This window comes from Polypterus senegalus, chromosome 12 (assembly GCF_016835505.1).
Source record: "Polypterus senegalus isolate Bchr_013 chromosome 12, ASM1683550v1, whole genome shotgun sequence".
Taxonomy (NCBI): Eukaryota; Metazoa; Chordata; class Cladistia; order Polypteriformes; family Polypteridae; genus Polypterus; species Polypterus senegalus.
Genome location: NC_053165.1, coordinates 127,628,304 through 127,653,612, shown reverse-complemented (window position 1 = coordinate 127,653,612; position 25,309 = coordinate 127,628,304). Strand labels below are relative to the sequence as shown.

At 36.4% G+C, this 25,309-nt stretch overlaps 1 protein-coding gene across 1 annotated transcript in view; it reads right to left on the bottom strand.

Annotated features, from left to right (window-relative positions):
• The window catches only part of vps13c (vacuolar protein sorting 13 homolog C), a 624,410-nt gene that overhangs the window by 63,141 nt on the left and 535,960 nt on the right, over positions 1-25,309 (bottom strand). The window contains exons 61-64 of the mRNA XM_039771364.1: positions 10,392-10,518; positions 9,936-10,171; positions 7,010-7,160; positions 3,548-3,688 (exon numbers count right to left, since the gene is read on the bottom strand). Of these exons, the coding sequence (XP_039627298.1) occupies positions 3,548-3,688; positions 7,010-7,160; positions 9,936-10,171; positions 10,392-10,518 (655 nt within the window). The remainder of the gene's footprint in view (positions 1-3,547; positions 3,689-7,009; positions 7,161-9,935; positions 10,172-10,391; positions 10,519-25,309) is intronic.

The window sequence follows — 25,309 nt, the reverse complement described above, 5'->3', positions numbered from 1 at the left end:
AGGCTGACCACTTTATGCATAATTGAGAATGGAGGATGCCCTATAACTATACTACTTATCAACTACACCAATGTAAATGCAACTGCCTAATTTTTTCTCAGATTATCTTGGCTGAGTGTATATAAATATAATTACATTTACAGTATTTGTTCAGCTGATTTGTATGATCAAAGCAATTTACACGTTGCAGTACAACTGTTTTCATACTTTTACCTTCTGGCTCGGGAAAGTTTTTAAGTTCAAGATAGTCAGAAATAGAGTGAACAAGGTTTACAATCCAAATTCTTAGTCATTAGGCCACACTGAACACTAATGTCATTTATGATCGGTCAAGCAATGCTAATTACTAAAACAAATACTATATAACTACAACCTTTATAACTCACAAAATTAAATGATTGTTGAGCATTTCCTTCAGATCAAGACACAAGTGTATGAGGCCAATAAGCAAAGAGTACCTTTCTAAGAATATTTTTCTTAAGCGCTGTAAAATCCTTTGTGTTCAATTTTCCAATTAATGGCCATCAGATCAAATGTTTGGTTGATATTTTCTTTAAGAGAAGCCTACTGTCTCTTCTAAAGTTTTGTCCAAGAACACAACACACTTAAAATGGATTTTTATAAGCAGGTAGCAGGCAGGTGAATTAAGTGACTCTGACTTGCAGAGTAAGTCAGAAGTGGGAACGGATCTGGCAGCCTTGTGATTTAAAATTCACTACCCTAATCCTTGTCCAGAATTCCTGAATTATCTTTAATTAGCTTTGTAGACTTTACCATCAATATTTTTTTTAAGACTGGGATGATATAATGAAGTCTAATAATATTATGCTAATGGAGTAATAAAAGTAAGTTGCTGACAAAGAAAAGCTTAATTATATTTAACAGACTTTCAAAGGGCACTTTTTTTTCTTCTCCAAACTCTCTATGCAGCAGGTGTCAGTCTTTTTTTAAATTAAAAATGTCTTATATTTGTGATCATCTATGGGAGGATGTGCTGCAGTCCAGGGATATTGTAAATAGGGTATGTATTGACATTTTGTTTTTCTCATTTGATAATACATTTCTCATTTTTGTACTTAATTACTGTCAGGGTGCTCTGCATTTGTGATCGTGGCTAGTCAGGAAATAGCTTTGGTTACCTATTTTCCCAGATCAGTTATTTTTCATTTTGCTGCTGCTCTAGGGATGGATACCTTACAATTGTGGCAGGTCAGATATAGTACAATAATTTAATTGATAAAATGCCAATCGCACAGGGTTGTGTGCCTATACTCAACCACACCGTAGAAGAATAATTTTATACAGGTATTAATTTCATGTATCCATATTCAGAGCTGCTGCTATTTCAGTTTACCACTGTTAGTAATGTAATGATTGGGTAACAGAAATGAAATATTTACTTAAAATAAAATAAATTAGCCCTTAAGTCTGTTTTCCATGAGTGCTGGAATGGAAATACAGTCATGTGAAAACATTAGGACACCCTTTGAAAGCATGTGGTTTTTTGTAACATTTTTAATAAATGGTTATTTCATCTCCGTTTCAACAATACAGAGAGATTAAAGTAATCCAACTAAACAAAGAAAACTGAAGAAAAGTCTTTTCAAGATCTTCTGTAAATGTCATTCTACAAAAATGCCTATTCTAACTGAGGAAAAAGATAGGACACCCTCACATGTATTCCCTCTTAAATTGGCTCAGATCTCACACAGGTATATCACACCAGGTGCACATAATTAGTAGATCGTTACTCTGCATGTTGAATGAGGCTTGCCCTATTTAAACCTCAGACATTTAGTTTGGTGTGCTCCTGACTGTTGAAGTGAGAGTGAGCACCATGGTGGGAACAAAAGAGCTGTCAGAGGACTTCAGAAAAAAGATTGTAGCAGCCTATGAGTCTGGGAAGGGATTTAAAAGATCTCAAAAGATTTTGAAATCAGCCATTCCACTGTCCGGAAGATAGTCTACAAGTGGAGGGCTTTCAAAACAACTGCCAACATGCCCAGGACTGGTCGCCCCAGCAAGTTCACCCCAAGAGCAGACCGCAAGATGCTAAAAGAGGTCTCCAAAAACCCTAAAGTGTCATCTCGAGAACTACAGCAGGCTCTGGCTACTGTTGATGTAGAAGTACATGCCTCTACAATCAGAAAGAGACTGTACAAGTTTAACTTGCATGGGAGGTGTGCAAGGAGGAAACCTTTGCTTTCCAAGAGAAACATCGAGGCCAGACTGACATTTGCCAGAGATAAAGTTGACAAAGACCAGGACTTCTGGAATAATGTTCTTTGGACAGATGAGTCCAAAATTGAATTATTTGGACACAACAGCAGAGGACATGTTTGGCGTAAACCAAACACAGCATTCCAAGAAAAGAACCTCATACCAACTGTGAAGCATGGAGGTGGAAGTGTCATGGTTTGGGGCTGCTTTGCTGCAGCAGGACCTGGTCAGCTCACCATCATAGAATCCACGATGAATTCTACTGTGTATCAGAAGGTGCTTGAAGAACATGTGAGACCATCAGTTAGAAAATTAAAGCTGAAGCGGAACTGGACCATGCAACATGACAATGACCCAAAACATACTAGTAAATCAACCAAAGATTGGCTGAAAAAGAAGAAATGGAGAGTCCTGGAATGGCCAAGTCAAAGTCCAGATTTGAATCCCATTGAGATGCTGTGGGGTGACTTGAAAAGGGCTGTACGTGCAAGAAACCCCTCAAACATCTCACAGCTGAAAAAGTTCTGCATTGAGGAGTGGGGTAAAATTTCCTCAGACCGATGTCGAAGACTGGTAGATGGCTACAAGAACCGTCTCACTGCAGTTATTTCAGCCAAAGGAGGTAACACTCGCTATTAGGGGCAAGGGTGTCCTATCTTTTTCCTCAGTTAGAATAGGCATTTTTGTAGAATGACATTTACAGAAGATCTTGAAAAGACTTTTCTTCAGTTTTCTTTGTTTAGTTGGATTACTTTAATCTCTCTGTATTGTTGAAACGGAGATGAAATAACCATTTATTAAAAATGTTACAAAAAACCACATGCTTTCAAAGGGTGTCCTAATGTTTTCACATGACTGTATACTAAGACTAAACTACTGTACTGTACAGTTAAAAATTTTAATTACACCAAAAAAGGACAAAAGACAATACATCAACTTTATATTGATAAAGTATAACACTAATACTATGAATCAAATAAGATTTTATGGTTTAATGGGTTTATAGCCTTCTCAAATATGTACAACAAAGATGGTCTGATAATGTAGCAAAAGCATAAGAAAATCTGCCAAATTAACACAATTTGGGATATGACCTGATTATCAATAAATTTTCCACTTTTATCATAAATTAATTATTGTGTTCTATTTGCTACGAGTAAATTATATTCTTCAGTACTGAGATGATTGCTGAGAAGAGAAGAAAATTGAAGCTATAAGAGAAGGAAATGGAAGAGTAAGTAGTCATTAAATCCTAGCAAAAATTAACACATCGAATACATATTTTTATAGCCAGTGCGTTTAAGGTTTAAAAAAAAAGCATTATTACTTGAAGCCAGTACAGTTGAGCTCGCAAGCTTCTTTGGTGTTGTGACTGTTTAAACTCCACCTGAATTCCAGAGAGAAAATTTCGACGGATACTGCATGAAACTGGACTGCGCATCTCCATGGGAATTCTGTCAAAATTTACCTGAAATAATGATATTTAAAAGATATTTAAAATTTCCTTCAGAAACTAGTTTTGCCAGTTCCTTTAAAACAGAATACATGTAAAAGTGTGAAGAGAGGAAAATGACTGATTATGTTCTCACTAAATTATAGGTTCCTATTCTGACATAGAATATATTATTCAATAAATATTACATTGTTTTACTGAAGGGAAAAAAAATTAAAATATACCTCTTAGCCAAAAAAAAATATATATATATTTCAAAAGATCTATATATTTATGACTTGCTATGTCATACTTTTTACATGGTACCTCATCAGTATGTCTTATTATGCCATAACCTCAATTTCAGTATCCCATTATTGTGACTTACTTTCTCACAATTTTTACTAAAATTTCATCTTATTTTTTCATAATTCATACCTACTATCTCATTATTATAAATTTATTGAATAATAATAATACATAATAAATTTAATGAATATCCACATACTTATGAATATGGAGTCCAAGTAGCAATAGTAAATAGTACTAATAAATTAGGGCAGACATGTCTGGTTCTGCTCTCTAAAACAAAATATTCCATCTATGTACTTCACACACACAAATGTTACTGGTCTAGATTATAATAGGCCAAGCCTAGATTTATGTACCACAGTAAATAGACAGCCACATTTGATTGTATGAAAAGCTTTTTTATGCATTAAGCAATAACATGGGCTCAGGAAGTTCAATGGCTATAAAAGAATACATCATATTAAACATTTAACAAAAGTTTGATAGTATATATGCCTTCCCATAATAAATCTTGCAAAATTATGCATGAAAGAAGTTTTTGCCATTCTTTTTGTTATTGGCGTTGCGAAAATGTTAACAGTATTGTTCACTAATGAAATTGGTCTGTAGGGTGTTCATTTTGGTGAAGTTTTATTTATTTATATTACTTTACAATGTATGACTGATTCCTATAGTAATGTTTTAACGATAATGCATTTTTACACACTTTTCTTAAATCCACAGGACCACAAAGAATAACAACTAAAAGAAAGAGAAAAAGTATAAAACTGAGTAGTAGATGATAAAATAAAAGTTATATATACATAGAAGGCTGCGTTCTTTATCTTCCATGAACAAAACTAGCATTAATGTACTCAGTGATTAGATTAAGTGATCAGATTAAGTTCCTTAAACAAAACTAGCATTAATGGACTTTGATTGTTATTTTTTTTCTTTCCAAATATAAACTCCTCCTGTGTCCATCTGGGTGTGCAGCTTTCACACCCTGTGAACACCTTATAGTACCATCTCAGAAAGGATCAGAGGTGCATTCAGCTCTTTTATGCAGGCTGTACCAAACTGGGGGATTTCATGTTCATTAAAAAAAAAGAGTCTTTCATTAGAGCCATAGTCTCAATAAATTTGGATGTGTATACCTGCAATTTTTTATTAAGAGAGATCTGAAGTCCTATCTGAAAAAAATATTGCAGACTACAACTGCAGTCTTTCTTTAAGATGTTTCAAAAAGAATTTAGTATCCTTGCTAAAGTAAAAACATTAGCCTTTGATTGATGACCTGTGCTCTTGTCCTCATATCACAGTGATATTTCGATTGAAAATTACAGTTACACACATTGATGGTACAAAAAAGAACTTCACCAGTGACATCTTCTGAGCATTATGTCAGACACAGGAATATAGAACCATTGAGTAGCTGGCTAATACTACGGCTCATTGACACGCCACAAATCCTCCACGCTACAAAATGTAACAATGACAACAACAGAGAAATGTATGTCAACAAATGAGGAGACTGTCAAATACTCACAATTTCTGCCTATATGCAAACATTGCTTTTACATTCTTACATCAAAGTTTGGTTGAGGGGCACTACTTTAGAAGGTGAGACTGGTGATATGCGCACTGTGGCACAGTATTTTTTCATACTGAAAACAAAAGAATGTGTGCCCAAAACGTAAATGTTCTGCTTGCTCTACATAAAGAACTTTTACTTGAGTATGGTAAGTCTACATTTCCTAGTTCATCATAAAATGTGTTTAATGATCACATAGTATATATAAAGTGGAAAAGGGACAATTTCACATTATACTGTATTTTAGACTACAGGCTTTTATTTTATACACTTTTTTCAGTTGCTTCTAGGGATGGTCCTTTTTGGGTTTTTTCACTCTTAATCATACTCTTTCTCACAAACATTATTACAATTTCACTTTCAAATTATTGCTGCACTGCAACAGAGAATAACAGTTTGATTAGAAAAATCCATTTAAAATCAATGTTGCGGTGCTTATAAAAACAATACATTTACCGTACACTGGGTAATCAAAAAACCTAGAAAGAATCTAGAGGTTTGGGACCTGGTCTGATCTCCATGTGTGCCTGAAACTGACACACACTTCCAAATTATGAGGAGTGAGTTGTGGATCCACCCAGTGCCCATCCTTAGTTATACATTTGCTCTAGTCCCTCCTATCCATGTCTGTTGCATTGCAATTATTACTGTGCAGCAAAGGATATAAATTGGGGGAACTCAGATGGTGCTTTAATTGAGTACTATGTTTCAAACATCGGCAAAACCCCATCTAGAGCTCCCACTTGTTTACCAGTTTGGCAATATTTTTCTGTAGTTTTTTTTTTTTAATTTTTATTTTCCTTCATTTTACATTATGTGTTGTGATTTATTTTTGTTTGGGTCTTAACCTTTTGCTTGTTTTTGGACTCTGCTGGCTTGTCCTGTTCATATTTGTTCATTCTTCCTCCATGTGTTAGATTATATAGTTTTTGTAATATGTTTTTTTTAATCATTGACTTGTGTAAATAAATCATTTGTACAGTTCCATAAATCTTTTCAATACTACTTTGGTGTGTGCAATTAGCAACACTTTGTCTGATGGGTGGTTGACACAAAGTGGCTGCACTGCTTGTGCTCCCATCACTATAAATGAAGAAAGCTGGTGTGCATTTCACACCCACATTTAAGCAATCCCCTTCCACATCCTAACAAGTTTCATGTTAGGTTAACTTGTATCTATAAATTGCTTCAAATTAATAAGCAGTGAGGTCTTCATGGCCACGTCTTTCAATAGTCTGGTGTTCCTTCTTGGTTTGGTTCCTCCTATGTGCTTGCTCTTGGCAGGTTAGGCCAATTGTGAAAAGGAACAGAAACATTTAAAGTTTCTGTCCTTACCTTTCTGTTCACTGCTAATGTCTTATTGAAGTTTTTTTCAGACATTGGGTCAATAAGGAGCAGATGGTGGTGTTGTTCTTCCCCAAACTAATTTAGATCAGTTCCATACAAATAAATAAAAAATCTTGTGCAATTACCTCAAAATTGTTTCCCAATTTTATCCAATTGCTCTCGCTGCTGTTTTTTTCAGAAACATGTTTTTGATAGGCTTGTTCTAACAGATGTATATTTTTTTGATTAAATGGTTTCCATCGATTCTTAGATTTCATCTCCCAAACAACTCCAGAGCTAATGGAAAAAGAAGGAAAAACATTCAAAATGTTTTGCATTGGGGTGCTACTGTAACATTAAACGGCAAGCTTCAAAACTGAAATATGTCAAACATTTAAAATGAAAGTTTCTTCAATATTACTTTCACATTTTTCACTGGGGAAAACAAAAAAGGAAGAACAAAATCTGCCAAAATGTTTTGAAACTTCAACTGAAAGGAAGAATTTTCACACCATTGGAGAAACAACTGAACCCAAAATTGTATATTTCTCTTTCCTAAAGATTTGAAAATTACTATGTAATTATACTATGTAGCACATCACTTCTGTTTCATGGATCCAGGATCCTAGGTTTGAAACCCTTGCCCAGTTGTTGTTTCTGTGAAGTTGCCTGATTCTCACCCTATTTGCTTGGATTTTCCTCCCACATTTCCAAAGATGTTCATATTAGGGTTAACTGGTGACTCTGAGTCGGCCCCGATTGTGTGTGTGAGCAGGTTCTGTGATGGATTGTCACCCTGTCCGACATTGGTTCCAGAATTTGTCCCCAGTTATCCAAGACAGACTCCAGCACTTTAACTGCATTTAAGTGGGTTTTAGAATTTTAACGGGTCCCTTAAGAATAAAGCTCCTTTAGAACAAAATCAGCATGGAACATGCTCTGGAGCATGTGCAAGTTCAAGTACCAGTCCACTACTGCAGTGTGGTACTAGTCATTGTACAATCTCTAGAACCTACACTGTAGAGTTATTAATATTGTGCATACTGTAGAATCCAAAGGTATTATACTTAAGCACTTACTTGCTCCACATATAGCTATTTTAAGAGTTGTATAAAGTGCTACCTTATAAATTTACCTTATGTCATAAAAAATATAAAGCAATATCTTTACAAATAAAAATACAGATCAGAAATAGGGTAGAAGCTGGAATAAATAAATGCCACACAGCAGTATCATTAGGGTTTGCATACAGCCATGAGTGGAACCAGTGCAGATAGTGTAACGGGGGACATGGATAAAGAGCACCTACTTGCAGGAACCTTCTCCTCAGCTAAAATCCATTGGCCTGAGCATGTCGCCATCAGAGACTCTACTTAAGGATTTTTTGCTTGAAATGGCTCACAGAGTTAGGCGAAGTGAGGCAGATGGTGTTGCTTCTGACCCCAAGTGAGGGAGAGCTGGCAGTATGAATGTGCAGGCTGTGAATGAGGCAGATGAGAGTGGGAGAGACCACATGAAAGGAATCGTGCCTTACCTCATTGTGTCAGAGTCACAGGAGAAAGGCCAAGGAAGGAGCCAGTGAATATCTCAAGTATTCCTTAAATGTTTACCAATCTGTGTTGTTTGATATTTGTAAAAAAACATTACTTTCAACAAAAAAATATGTGGAAATAAATAATACAGATTGGAGTTGCAATTTGGAAACCTGCTGGTTAAAATTTTAGGCTACAAAAAAAGAGGAGAGTAGTAAAAAAAAAAAAAAAACAATGACAAGACTAGATCAAGAAAAGCAAGGATTCTATTAGCAAAAAAGTAGTTGAATCAACAACAGGTGTGATGCACTGAATATAAGAAATATTGATTTGAATACTGGTAAAGAAATCTCCATGGATCATAAATATTGTCTCCACCAGAGGGTGCATGCTTCCTGAGAAAGTGATTTTTCAAAAATGCATTGTTTCAGGAAGAGAAAAAAAGAAAACCTTCTACTGAAAATATTATTTCAGTCATCAATCATAGTCTTTCTAAAAATAAAGAATAAATAGATAAAAAAACAGCATAAACCAGTTGATTTACTGATGGTAAGGTACTGACGGTGGCCATAACTAAAAGAGTTTAAAAAGTCTATCCAGTTATTGTTTTGCAAAATCCAGAATGATTTGTTAAAGGAACGCAAATGCTATCAAACCTTCAAGAAGTGTTTAAAGAATTAAATTAATTTTACGTTAAACAGCCATATCTGTTGATGAGAAAATATTATCTTAAAGTTACCTTTAGTGTAATAATTGTGGGATTATGCATTGCATATAATGGCTTGTTAAGCTGTGTGCTAGCTGGAGTGGTTAATACTTTTGGTGAAAGCATTTACGGCTATTATACAGTACACTCCAGGGATCCATCCATTTGCAACTCCACTTAATCCACTTCAGGATCACAGGGAATCAAAAACTTTTTTTAACTATATTTTACTAATTACCAATGTGAAATTGTCTTTTTGCATGACGTTTGGGGGTCAGAGTGCAGTGTCAGCCATTGTATAGCACCCTAGCAATATAAAAGTTGTCCTTGGAGAAATTTTCAGGTTAATGGTCTTGCTTAAGGGCCCAATGGAGTAAGATTCCTTCTGGCAGGAACAGGATTTGAACCAGCAACCTTCCAGACACCAGTGTAGATCCTTAGCCACAAAACCACCACTCTGCCCTAAATTAGTAGCATTAAAATGAAAGCAATGGCTAAAAACTAAATGGGGCAAACCATACACACTGCAAGACACACTCACACTCAATTTTAGACCAATTCACTAATGAACCTAACACATAAATATTTGGGATATGGGGAAGAAAACAGAATACCTGAAGACAAATCTATGAACAGAAAGAATGAATAAACTCGGAGTTGTGGAACTTTTATAGCCTGCTAATATACTTTTGCTGAAAGTCTGAAGAGAAAATATTAATCCATTTAAAATAAAAAAAGTTTCACCTATCATAAAAATATATAAACAGATAAATTAACAGGCAAAAAGAGACTAGCACATTGACCTTTAATTTTATGCTATAAAATTAAAGGTACCTGGTCACTCCAACATAAGAGATTTCTTGCTTGTTTTCATTGTTGACTAGAGAAAGTCCTAAATTTTGAAGAGAAATGCATATCTCTTTTTCAAACTGCTCCAGCTCTTCAGCTTGTCTTGCTTTACTAACAATGGCAACATCTTCTGTGAAAAGGAGGACTCTCTGGCGTCCATCTAAAAAGGTGACCCAGTGAATCTGAGTAGTCTGATTATAAGAAAATTGCCCACATTCATCCTGTAGTTGAAGAGAGTGATACAACCATTAAAACTATCAGTCATAATACTCAATTTCATAATGATGCAAATTTGGAGGTTATTATATTTTATATTATTTTTTCTGTGCAATATATCTCATTGGAGGTATAAGTTGAGAAATCCATGTTAAAGCAACGTTATGATACTCATAACAGAATACGTTGCATAACATTGAAAAGATTAGATAAAAAGTATTCTACCTTTATCAAATCAAGCTCTCCAGACTGTACAGGGCAGTGCCACGATAGTTTTCTGGTAGCAGCAGGATTGGTCCAAGCAAAAAACTGAACTTCTCCTGGTTGTAATTCTTCTTCTTCAACAACTCCACTATACCATTAGAAAACAATATTACATATTAAAACTAATTATAAAAAGGGTTATGAAACATTCTGCAAAATTAAATTGTTAAAAAAATAGATAAATAAAAAGCGGGTAAGTAATAAAGTCAATAAATTTCCTAAATATAGCTTTCCAGCATCACACAAGAAATAAAACCATTATAAGACACTCTATAAGATGGTTCTTTGATATTCCCAAGGAATGGTTGTGTTCCTTCCCTGTAAATCCTTGCTGAACCATTTTAGAGGTTTGTTCCTGGAACAGCCAAGGGAGACCCAGAAGATGAGAAAATGAGACTGAACTCAGCAAACTGTTCTCCTTACCCAGCAGAGTGTTGCTGTGCCATGAACTGATAATTTTTGTGATCTGTAATCTGACATTATATTTAATGTGCATTATACTATTCCTTTTATTTACTGTATTTCTCTGATTTATCTTAAGGCTGAAATAAAACAGAAAAGTGTAGCAGAAAAAGCTATATAGCGACTTTAATCACAATACAGACTGTATTTTACCTGCCTCAAATAAATTATATTTTCTGTTGTAGGCTTAATTTTAAATTAACATATTTGCCATTTTTATCCATTAATCTACACTCAATAACCCATAATGAAAAAGTCCAAATGTATCAAAAATCAAAAACTGAAATTTCCCATTCATCTAAATATTTAGACTCTTAATTTGGCACTTTGAAGAAGACCCTTTGGCAAATTTGTGTCTTCTTAGGCAAGCCTCTACAAGTTTGCTTTTCCTTGAGATGTGCCAGGAACTTGAGTTGGAGTCTCCCTGCAGCAAACTGAATTCAATAGACATAGTTTGGAAAGGCACACGCCTATTTATAGAAAGTCCCACAATTCACCATGCATGTCAGGTCAAAAACCAAACCATGAATTCCAACGACACCCTGTAAACCTCAACGGTCAAACTGTAGTGAGGAACAGATCAGGGGAAGGGTAAAAAAAAACACTTCTAAAGCTTTTCGTGGTCTCAGAAACACGACAGCCTAAATAATTGTGAAATGGAGGAAACTTCGACCTACCAGGACTTTTCTTAGATTTGACCATCCAGCCAAACTGACTAATAGGCCAAGAAGGGTTTTATTCAATGTGGTGTCGAAAAACCCAATGGTCACACTAATAAGAGTTTCATAATTCCTTGGTGAAATGGGAGAACCTGTCGAATGAAAATGAAGGATGAAAGCAGCACTCCTTCAATCAGGCATTTATGGCAGGGTGTCTAATTCCCATTTGGAGAATGCCAAATGGCATTTAAAAGACAGAAGAAAAGAAAATATTCTCTTGTCTGGCGAGGACCAGGCACTGTTTATCACCCGCCTAATAACACCTCAACGTTAGGGATGGTAGACCTTGACAAGGGTCAAATTGGGATGACTAGACGACTGGGTCAGAGCAGGGGCCTCACATATAAACAGTGTGTACGCACAGGAATGTTGCGTAAAAACATTTCCACGTTCAAATTGCGATGTATAAAACCCAAACTTGGCGTAAAGCCATGCACATTTCCACGGTAGCTCATACCCTGTCGTATGTAAGTTCTCCGCTCGGTTTTGCAGACTGCCGGCACCCAGCGTCAAAGCAGTGCTACTTTTCCTATGTGGTTTATCTTTCTTTTTCAGATCCACATCCCAGACGCGGCTTTATAAATACACTGAAATTAACTGCATATCGCTTATTAGTTTAATGTATCTGATTGTAATTAACCTGTAACAATATAATGGTCCACAGAATGGTCAAACTATTCCAAATACCATAACTGCTTTAGTGTTGTTACTCTCACTGCACCTTCTTCTTCTTTCACGTGCTTGCGTTAGGGGTTGCCACATCGGATCATCTTTTTCCATATTACTCTCACTGCACCATTCAGAATATTTATATCACTGTATCTGAGTGTGAATCACAGCTGTACAGCAGCTGATCGGAAAGAGAATTATCGGTATACAGCATCAAGCAAATGCTGCCTCAGCCCTTCTCTATTTGAACTGCTCTTATCTGACAAACGCTTCAGAGCCTTTCCTGTACTGACCTTGCGGTTCAGAAACAGTTTCATCACAAGAACTCTAAACGCACTCCATTATTCCATCAAGTGCTCCTTGTAGAACTGGCTGTACTTATAAGTACAATCACCTCACTGTAAACTTGCGATAGTTATAATATTGCACAACCTGAGCCACTTTATAAAGCACATATTTACCTATGATGACGATATCATTTTTAAGATGAAATGCAACAAAATATGTATATTATATTATACAGATAAAACTTTAACTACACGGCGCCACATCGCTAGCCAGGAGCTGGAACTTCATTCATGGATCCTTAAAAGTATTGAAGAATTGGCGTTCTATGCTTCGAGATGGCTTAACATCTCTTACAGAGCTGATTGTGCGGCAATTGGGCATTTGGAGAAAGAAAAGCAAGTACAGAAATTGGGGGTTAGTACGTTTGAAAAAGACAGTACTTCTGTAACAAAGTATTTCATCGAAGGTCGTGCATGGCCGCAGCAAGCGTCTTGTGTGAGACATGAACAATCACTGCGCCACCGTGTTCCCATGTTTAATAACATGCTTTAACTCCTATCATCATGAAAATGATATCACATATACTTCTCAGTATTTTAATTATTCGGAGAGCTGTAATATTAAGAATGTAAAGGATTCTGTGTCCTGTCTGAGGAAGAGAAAGTCAGGAAGCATGTAGTGATTCACACATTTAGAAGATCAAATACAAAACAAAGCACTTAACGTGCTACTTTAGTTACGATGGGATTTGAGAAACTAGTAAATTAAACGATTTTAAGATGAACTTTATGATGTTCTACTTTAATGACAAAATAAACTACGTGATTAAAGTGGAAATTTTTGAGATTAAAATTGACATTTCGTGCTTTTTCCCCCATAGTGTGCCTTTTTTTTCTCTGTACCCTAATAAGCTTTCATATAACACTCAGACGGTAGGCTACCACTCACCTTTTCACAGCGACTTTGATATGTGACAACTTCTTTTTTATTTCGGGCATTGTGCAACTTTCTGAACTTGAGCTTTCGAGTTTCTCCGACACTCTATGTCACTCGATCAACTTCCTTTTGTTGTTTATGGCACTGTTTAAGCCAACAAATAATAAGTTTGTCCTTGCCTCCATTTGGTATTCGCTTAAATTCTTCTATCTTCCCTTGTTCTTTTGCCATTGTCTTTTCACAGAAGGCTGATCTTAAGGGCAATTTATATTGATTTGCATATTCAAAGAGGTATAATTCTGGGAGAAGACGGGGCGGGACAGCAGGCGCATGCACGTGCATTACTTTTCACTCTGTCCCGGATTTATGTAGTGGAAGAACGTGGAAGTTGGAGAACGCACAGATTTATGCATCTGGATTTTTTTTGTGCATAAGTACATTTCCGCTTTTGTGCTTACGTCATGTTATAGTGCGAATTCTATGCACAGCGTTATGCATGAGGCCCCAGGTCTTTACACCAGGCGTAAAGGTGAAAGATAGCAACATTCGGACACAGTGACAAGTTGGGCGTCAGCCTGCCAGTCAATCTGCCACATGCATGCATGTAATAAATGAAACAGCAGGGCTTACAGAGCTTGTCAAGGCAAGGTATTGTGCAAAGTCCTGTTTGTGATTAACATTTTGTGATGGGCTTTATAAAAAAACAAAAAACATTTATATGTTACTTATATAAAAATCCAGATTGAAAGTTATTTACTTTGATTTATTTACTTCTCTTCCTACAGTATAAAGTCACAAGTAGACTGCAGAGCTTCCAGTGTTTGACTGACAATGGCATGCTGACAAAAACAAACGGTAACCTTTACGAGTACCATAAATTTACACCGGATGCTACAGACTCAAATCAAATGTATGCTTTTATTGTATAACCAGTAACGGCACACTGCATGATAACTTGCAGTGAATACACTTGACTTGAGCATTCCTAGTTTTCATATTCTTTCTCTGTATGTTTAGGATTTGTTTGCTGAAAGGTTGAGGTGCTTGCTGCTTCCTGTGCAGCTGTTCTTTTCTCCACCCTAGCGGCCCACTTCTTCTCTTCTTTCGTCGGCATCTTTTTGCATTAAAACTGATTAAGTCAGTGTTTGTGTTGCAATTACTTAGTATGACTTCTTTAATTTTTTACTTAAATCTTCAATCTGCCTCAAGAATGATTTAAGATATGAAGAGGTAGGGGAAGGTGGTAGGGATGAGAACGCCGCCTGTACGCATGCACCGCACGGCCACCATGCTGGCTGCTGCTGAGTTTATTCTAAAATAAAATAAAATAAAAATAAAAAGAAGAATAACCTTGGGAGTCAATCATTACCCTGAAAGTAGATAGCAGACGTCACGTAGTATACAGTGGTGTGAAAAACTATTTGCCCCCTTCCTGATTTCTTATTCTTTTGCATGTTTGTCACACAAAATGTTTCTGATCATCAAACACATTTAACCATTAGTCAAATATAGCACAAGTAAACACAAAATGCAGTTTTAAATGATGGTTTTATTATTTAGGGAGAAAAAAAATCCAAACCTACATGGCCCTGTGTGAAAAAGTAATTGCCCCCTTGTTAAAAAATAACCCAACTGTGGTGTATCACACCTGAGTTCAATTTCCCGTAGCCACCCCCAGGCCTGATTACTGCCACACCTGTTTCAATCAAGAAATCACTTAAACAGGAGCTGCCTGACACAGAGAAGTAGACCAAAAGCACCTCAAAAGCTAGACATCATGCCAAGATCCAAAGAAATTCAGGAACAAATGAGAACAGAAGTAATTGAGATCTATCAGTCTGGTAAAGGTTATAAAGCCATTTCTAAAGCTTTGGGACTCCAGCGAACCACAGTGAGAGCCATTATCCACAAATGGCAAAAACATGGAACAGTGATGAACCTTCCCAGGAGTGGCCGGCCGACCAAAATTAGCCCAAGAGCGCAGAGACGACTCATCTGAGAGATCACAAAAGACCCCAGGACAACGTCTAAAGAACTGCAAGCCTCACTTGCCTCAATTAAGGTCAGTGTTCACGACTCCACCATAAGAAAGAGACTGGGCAAAAACGGCCTGCATGGCAGATTTTTCTCAATTTTGCTAAGAAACATCTCAATGATTGCCAAGACTTTTGGGAAAATACCTTGTGGACTGATGAGACAAAAGTTGAACTTTTTGGAAGGCAAATGTCCCGTTACATCTGGCATAAAGGGAACACAGCATTTCAGAAAAAGAACATCATACCAACAGTAAAATATGGTGGTGGTAGTGTGATGGTCTGGGGTTGTTTTGCTGCTTCAGGACCTGGAAGGCTTGCTGTGATAGATGGAACCATGAATTCTACTGTCTACCAAAAATCCTGAAGGAGAATGTCCGCCATCTGTTCGTCAACTCAAGCTGAAGCGATCTTGGGTGCTGCAACAGGACAATGACCCAAAACACACCAACAAATCCACCTCTGAATGGCTGAAGAAAAACAAAAAGAAGACTTTGGAGTGGCCTAGTCAAAGTCCTGACCTGAATCCAATTGAGATGCTATGGCATGACCTTAAAAAGGCAATTCATACTAGAACACCCTCAAATAAAGCTGAATTACAACAATTCTGCAAAGATGATTGGGCCAAAATTCCTCCAGAGCGCAGTAAAAGACTCATTGCAAGTTATCGCAACGCTTGATTGCAGTTATTGCTGCTAAGGGTGGCCCAACCAGTTATTAGGTTCAGGGGGCAATTACTTTTTCACACAGGGCCATGTAGGTTTGGATTTTTTTCTCCTAAATAATAAAACCATCATTTAAAAACTGCATTTTGTGTTTACTTGTGTTATATTTGACTAATGGTTAAATGTGTTTGATGATCAGAAACATTTTGTGTGACAAACATGCAAAAGAATAAGAAATCAGGAAGGGGGCAAATAGTTTTTCACACCACTGTATATGTGTACCAAATTTTGGGTCAATAGTTCAAATGGTTTGCGAGCTACAGGTGCTTTAAAATCCTGGACAGAAAAAACGGTAGCGTATTATATAAGAAGATAGTAATAATAAGAGCAACTCACTACTCAAAATGGAAATTCTGGGGGGTAGCCAGAAATGAACCTGCAGCCTCTTGATTATGAGTCAGCAATTCTTACTGCTGCACCACCCAAGCAGTCATACCCTGACCCAATTTCTTTATCTTTGGTTATATTCTTGAATAAAAGCACACTTGTTTTGTTATATGTGTAACTTTTGTGAAAGTGTTTATTTGATATTTGGTCTTCACACATTATACACTTCATGTCAAAATGTTGTCATTAGTACTATAAAATAAAAAACGTTTCTGTTTTAGCTATGTGTTCAACATTTCTTGCATTTCCTGTCATTCTACATTTACATAGATCGTTGAAAACACGGAGTACACATGAAATGCAAGTGTTCTGAATAACAATATATTATTTACGCTATACAACTCCAGGCACCTCACACCGAGATAAATAAGACTTGAGCTGGGAGAACTTTTTGCCCAAGTTCAGTTCCGACAAGGCGGGGGGGTTGGGTTGGGGAATGGGACAGCAGGCTGCTTGCTGATTGACACATTTACAAAACAAAAGACGGTGATGGGGAGATGCGAAGGAATTTAAGGTGGACCGGGATTACGAGTTTTTTTGTAGACTTCTGGGATTCTAATTTTAATCCCGTATGTTTTCTAAACATTGAAAACTGCGTACATTTTGAGCGGGTGGAAGAAGGTGGTTATCTTGCAGAGGTGCCACATTTAAAAGCTTTTCTATCTTGAAGTACTTGCTTCATTGATTCCATATTCTGAGTGAATGAAGCACAGTTTGGTTGTTAGTGTATTGACAATAACTTGTATTTACTGGGGCATAAAGCAAGGAATATAAAGAAGTACTATGGGATTTTATTTCTATCGAGGACCAAACCTATTTTTGTCAATGTCCAGGTTTTTATAGCTTGTATATTTGCCACCAAGTAATAAAAAGTTAGGTAGAGCCATGCCATCTTCTGTGGAAGAATAATTTTAGGGTAACATAGCATTCATCTTAAAGAAATAGCATAAAGGCTAATAAATGTCAGAAACCCGTTCAGGCACACCAGGAAACCAGATAAAGGTCAAGAGAACAACAAAATGTACAGTGAAATATAAGAATTGGTTTAGGAAAAATACTGATATGGTCAGGCAAATAATGTACGAGAAGAAAGGTTTATGTAATATACAAAATGTAGTGAAGGATGACTAAGAAATCAGCAGATGTCCTATAAATGAGAATGGACAATTGTTATATGCACAGAAATTTCAAGAGTGGTGGCACAACTCAAAGATATAAGAAGAACCAGAATATAACAGACTTTTATTTTATATAAATAATTAGGGTGTAAACCAATGAACCAACCAAAGTAAAATGTATGCATTGATTGACACTATATTTAAATTCAGTAGTTTATTAAATGGACCTCTATTCTTTGTTTTCTCTGACCATTCTGACCATGCTGTAACTGCTATTGAAGAATGTTCCCATCAAGGAAATTGGCCGAGGAGTAATTAAAAAATACAATGAACAAGTTTTCTCCTGCCTAATTACTGAATTGTCCATTAAGAGGATGTTTCTTTCATTAACACTAGAATCCTTGTAGCCTAACAGAAAAACTTGTAATCCCAGCCCACCGTAAATCCCTTTGCACCTCTCCATCAGCGTCTTTTGTTTTGTAAACGTGTCAATCAGCGTAAGCAACAAAGAAGCCTATTGTCACATCCACCACATTGACGGAGCTCAACTCGGGCAAAAAGTTCTCCCAGCTCAAACCAAGGCTCCTTATCTGTGTGTGAGTTTCCTGGAGTTGTATAGGGTAAATAATACAGTATATCACTATTTGGAATACATGCATTTCATGTGTGCTCCGTGTCTACAAAGATCTGGGTAAGTGTAGGATGAAAGGAAATGCCAGGCAAGAAATGCTGAACACAGAAACTTTCTAATCTAAAACAAACTTTTTCCATGTTATACTAATAATGACGTGAAGTGTATAATGTGTGAAGACTTTAGTCCAAATATCAAATAAACACATGCCCTTTTATTCAATAATATAACCAAAGAAAAAAAAAGCATTTGATTTACATGTTGCTGTCAATGAGTTAAAAACCCAGGCTCAAATGTTTATATGTGTTCTTGATTATTACAGAGGTAAGAACGCTGCCTTGTAAACCAAAGGTCCCGGTTTCGAGACCAGGCACTCCGCACGTTTTGAATAGTGAGCTGCTGCTATTATTATTATTAATACAATATAGTAAAAACATATATTTGATTTGAGTCTATTATACCCAGTGTAAATTTTGACTACTTGTAAAAGTTAGCTCTTGTTTTTTAATTATTCAGTTTTATTCTCTAAGTGACGTTCATGTGGTACAACGAACTTGTCTCTCCCTCCGTGAGTTGATGGCATTTATCTCCATTCTTTTCACAACAGCAGCAATGACCACAGTGGCTTCTGTGGCTGATTCCTACTCAGAACTATTTGTTGTACTGGCAATCAAAGATAAAAAGTTCTCTTACCGTTATCAGATTGGACAAAGACAGGACCATAACAACAGGCAGCTTCTTTACAGCACTTTGTCTGGCTAATAGACTACTGCACTGCAACTCTGCTTGGCACCATAAAGTAAAGTGGGACTTACACTTGCAGCTATAATCACCGTAGTACAAGAGCAATTCGCCACGCTAGTGTTTAGATCTGGCAGTGTCAAGCTGATGGTGTATGCGCTCAAAGTTGCTGATGGAGAGGTGCGAAGGGATTTAAGGTGGGTTGAGATTACGAGTTTTTTTCATAAGCTTCAGGGATTCTAGTGTTAATAAGACATTAAATTTCTAACACACTTCTGTTTTAGGTCTTTGTAGTGTTGCCCTTTGGATGTGTGGATGTTTTGAATTCCAAATAAATGAGGTTATGACTGAATTTAACTTCTCAAAAAATGATTTAACAAATATGGGGATGCTTTGAAATAGAAAAAGGAGCTCAGGAAGGATATTCATTTTGAAAATGTGTTAATTTTTCCAGCTAAAGTGAGATGGAGATTACACCATCTATGCAGGAATTTCAATGCAGACAGCAACATTTTGTTGATAAAAAGCTTTTCGTTTGCCCAAAGGTATTTAACACTAGAATTACCACAGCCTACGAAAAAACTTGTAGATCCGGCCCACCTTAAAACCATTCACACCTCTCTGGCAACGTCTTTTGTCAACTAAATGTGCTGATAAAAACAAACTGTAAGCAGCCGACTATTCCATCCCCCCAATGACTTAGAACATTCACAAACTTCTCCCAGCTCATGCTTTGATTGATTATCTGGGAGTGAAGTGAAGTTTTAGAGTGGAAATAATAGATCGTTATTTGGAACACACGCTTTTCATGTGTGTTCCATTCTACAGTAATCTGTGTAAACACATTGCTAAAACAGAAACATTTTCATATTTTAATAATAAATGTTACAAAATGTAGGCATAAACTATAGAATGTGTAAAGCATGTAGCCCAAACATCAAATAAACACTTTCACAAAAGGTTCAAGAACAATACAACAGCTTCCTCAGCTTAACGGTAAGATTTGCTCACTCAGAGTGCAGCAGGCTTGCCGTGCTTTAGAGACCTGAGTTCAATTCCCTGGTGGGGAGAAAGTGTTATTTATTTTTTCTTAAATTTTATAAATTGGTATGCACTGTCAGTTAATGAGATCGTTATATTTTCATGTGGGATGCTCCTTTTAAAATATTTTTTAACAATTGAGGTGGGAACGGATTTAAGGTGGGCCAGATCTACGAGTTTTTTCGTAGGCTCTGGTAATTCTAGTGTTAAACTGATCTGTGATGATAAAAGGGAAGGTGTTCAATCTAATATTGTGTGCTACAGAGTTCAATGGAAACAGCACTTTTACTCAAATAGTCAGGACTGCAAGCACAGTATTTTGTGGATCTGATGTATATATTTATATATATTTACACACATATATATATATATATATATATATATTTACACACATATATATATATATATATATATATATATATATATATATATATATATATATATATATATATACTAATAAAAGGCAAAGCCCTCACTCACTGACTCACTCACTCACTCATCACTAATTCTCAAACTTCCCGTGTAGGTAGAAGGCTGAAATTTGGCAGGTTCATTCCTTACAGCTTCCTTACAAAAGTTGGGCAGGTTTTATATCGAAATTCTACGTAATGGTCATAACTGGAAGCTGTTTTTCTCCATTTACTGTAATGGAGATGATCTTGAACGCCGTGGGGGCGGAGTTTCGTGTGACATCATCACGCCTTCCACGTAATCACGCAGTACATAGAAAACCAGGAAGACATGCATTATATAATTGAGAAGGCAGCGAAACAATAAGAAGCGAGCGAGTGACATATACAACCATATTCATGATTTCTGCTACTTCGGAAACAAAGCACGATGTAAACCTACACTTTAAATTAAGTTCATAGACAGGCTTCCGCTGGCGTTTGTAATTTAGTGCCTGCCCATATAAGGCCGTCCGTCAGCGGCAATCCAATAGCAAACTCCCACTAAATATTCACGGCCGAAGGACTGTGCTTATGGAGAGGAAGATGAGATGGTCAGGGGGGTGTTTGACACAAACTCAGCGAAACTGCGAGAGAAAGGACTAAGGTAACATTAAATACAGCCATGGACATCGCACGAGATGGCACCAGCACAGCTGGGAACCTTCGATGCATGTACACCGAGCGGCTTACGTGAACTGACGCAGTGCACAGATAAAATATAACAGTTCCAAAGAGGGCTGAACAAAAACCGAATTACACAATTGAAAAGGCAGCAAAAAATATGAAGTGTCTGATACAAGCATATTCATTAATCCAGCTACTGCGGAAACAAAGCACACGGTGGAAAAGTTAATGTCCCGCTAAAGGAAGACAGAGTAAAAAAAAAACGTGCATGCAGTGAGTTAGGTCTCAGATAAAGAAGAAGACGAGCTGTTTATTGATGCAGTAAGAAACGAATCGATGAATGAAACCTGTCATCTTTACAACGATTGACAAACACGGAATGTGTTTTTTCATAACTTCTTTAACACACTACTTCTCCGCTGCGAAGCGCGGGTATATATATATATATATGTATATATATATACCCCGATCTACATACTCTCAAATAGACAAACCACACGCCGTGGCGCAATGGTAGAGGCTTCACCTCTAGCGCCAATGTCCAATGATAATCAAATCCTTGATGACAGCAACATCCAGTAACACTCACAAAACAAATACTGTATATTGACCGTCATGTTACGTTATTTTTAAAATGTTCCCTTTTCTTTTTCTAGCTTTTTTAACACACTACTTCTCCTGCGATACGCTGGGGTATATATATATGTATATATATATATCCCGCTCTACATACTCGAATAATGGATACTTTATTCGCCATCAATGATTGTTTTGGTAAAGCCATACTCAGTGTATTCATTAGATGAACGGTAAAAAAGTAAGAGCGAGGGGATGATGACTTATTGAGGCATGCAGGCTGTAGTTCGCGTCAACTCTATCTGAATTGCGATCACATTTGAAAAAATATATCTTTTTAAGTTCTATTTACTCCATATGTGTCAAACTCAAGGGCCGCGGGCCACATCCGGCCCGGCGTGTAATTATATCCGCCCGCGAGATCATTTTATATACTGTATTATTCTTATTAATGGCCCGGGTATATGAAGCGCTGGTAACACAATAAACTACAGATCCCATAATGCAATGCAACGCTTCAGCTGCCTTGCCGAACACTTACCACGTTAATCAAGTCTAGCTTATGATGCTGCAAGTTCACACGATGCTGAAGAGAAAAGTTGATTCTGAAAATAGAGCCTTTAAAAACCGATGGGAGGCTGAGTATATGTTTACTGAACCCGTGTGTCTCATTTGTGGAGCTAATGTGGCTGTAATTACAGAATTTAATCTAAAACGGCACTATGAGACAAAATACAGGGTAACCTGAATGCAATGCAGAAGATACAGAAAGCAGAAGAATTAAATAAGAATCTGACACTTCAGCGGACGTTTTTACCCGTGCACAATCACAAAGTGATTTCAAGTGAAGCTGCTTTTATGGGAGACACAAATGCATCAGTGCAACCCTGTTGCCAAGTAATGTTAAACTAAGTCTTCACTACGGTGTTCCCAAATACGCACTTTGCTGATAAACTGAGCGTACTGCGCACTGAGTTTGCACGGCGCTTTGGTGACTTTGAAGAACAAAAAAAGTCCGTCTACATGCGGCTCGAGCCTTGTGCATGTTTGGTAGCACATATCTGTGTGAGAAGCTCTTCTCAGTGATAAAGACTAACAAAACAGCACACAGGAGTCATCTCAATGATGAGCACCTGCAATCCATCCTGAGAATCTCCACAACACAGAACCTCACACCAAACATAAACGAACCTGTTGACAAAAAAAGATGCCAGGCGTCCAGCTCTAAAATGACATATGAGCAAAGACAACTGAATAATTTGATTTGTTATTGCTGAAAGGAACACATTTTATTTATATTTCCAGGTTTTGTTATGCAGCATGTTCATATTTGAATTTGTATAATTTTGACAGGATATATTTTTATGGAGAGCAAAATATTATAAGTTATTTAAGGTTTGAGTTGATTTATTCCGGAATAATATTCCTGTTGTTTTTATTCATATTTATGTTCAAAAAACTTAAGTTTTAAAAGTTTAGTTTTAGTGTGTTCAATAAATGTTTATCCTGTTTGGCCCGCAACCTAAAGTGTGTTTTGGATTTTGGCTCCTTGTGCAATTGAGTTTGACACCCCTGATTTAGTCGACACAAATATCTTTGGTTGGAATGTAAGGCGAATTTACTCTTTACATTTGTATGGTGAAGAAAAATTTATGCAGTGATGCCTACATTTAACTTACATTCCTACCAAAGATATTTCTGTCGACTAAATAAAAATTCCTTCTATTTAAAATTTAAATAGAACTTGAACAGATACTGTACGATAGTTCATAATATCCACGCAGACTTGCACGTAAGAGCGGGAGTCATACGTTTTAACAAGGAGCTTATTGCACTGATACGAAATAGCCTGCCCATTTATTTATTTAGGAATGGATAAATAAATTAAGATTTTGTACAAATAATGTTTTTAATTTTTCTTCCTTGATGCATTCTGCCACCCCCAGCAACAGTTGCTCACACCTCAAAGAGTGTATATATATATATATATATATATATATATATATATATATATATATATATATGTGTGTGTGTGTGTGTAAATATAGATATATAGATAGATATATAGATAGATATATATAGATAGATAGATATATATATATATATATATATATATATATATATATGACAGCAACACTTATCACTCACAGTGACAAAACAATTACATTGACAATCATGTTACGTTATTTTCAAAATGTTTCCTTTTCTTTTTTATTACTTCTTTAACACACTACTTCTCCGCTGCGAAGCGCGGGTATTTTGCTAGTATATATATATATATATAGCAGAATACCCGTGCTTCGCAGTGGAGAAGTAGTGTGTAAAAGAACTTATGAAAAAGAAAAGGAAAAATTTTAAAAATAACATAACATGATTGTTAATGTAATTGTTTTGCCATTGATATGAGTGTTGTTGTCATCTCTCTCTCTCTCTCATATACATTGATTTTCTGAATATATAAAGTTGGCGTCAGAATATATAAAGTCAAAACTTGAATATATAAAGTCACTGTCAGAATATATAAAGTCAAAACTTGAATACATAAAGTCAGCGTCGGTATATATAAAGTCAAATCTTTTTTCTGAATATATAAAGTCAAAACTTCAATATATAAAGTCAACGCTGGAATATATAAAGTCAAAACCTGAATATATAAAGTCTAGTTAGATTTAGTCATCATTGCATAACTATTTCTTTACCATAGAAATTTAAAGACTAAATTCAACTTCCATTCCTAACAAAGATATTTCTGGGGACTAAATAGAATCTACTTATATCCAAATTCGAACTATTGAGCCGTCGCCTGCCTGCCTGAATAAGTCACCCTCGCTTCCCTCTTACTTTTTTACGTTTATTTAATCATGGCTAGTGGCGGAAAAATTATAAAATTGAAGAAGGATTACACTGAGTATGGCTTTACCAAAACAATTATTGATGGCGAATTGATTATTCATAAAGATTCAACTGGTGATCTGTTTTTCTTTGTTAACCTCATATTTTTTCATACTTCTCAAACCAATTGGGTGCGAGGGTAAAATGAATCGGGAAACGCTGATCAATGTAATCAGTGTACCAGGAAATCATGCATTGATAGAAGTTCCCCTTTGCTTGGAATTGAAAGTGTGATTAAATGCATTATTTTTTAACGCGGTATGGAGCACATGCATCGAAGCTTCTTAGCTGTGCTTGTGCTAAGAAAAGGAAACATTTTAAAAATAACGTAACACGATTGTCAATGTAACCTTTTGTAAGTAGTGCCTGGAGGATTCAGTGTGGAGAAACTCTACAAACACCGTGTGTATTAACTTGTGGATTTTTCTGTGAGTATTTAGTAGCAGCATCACAAAGTCACTTCTGTAAGACTGTGTCAGCTGCGGAGCTCAGCTCAGAGCAAAATGAGGTGAATGAGAGGGGAGATGATGACGTGACTTCCCCACCCGCCTTAACTGTCAATCCCCCACAAACACAGTCTCTCGG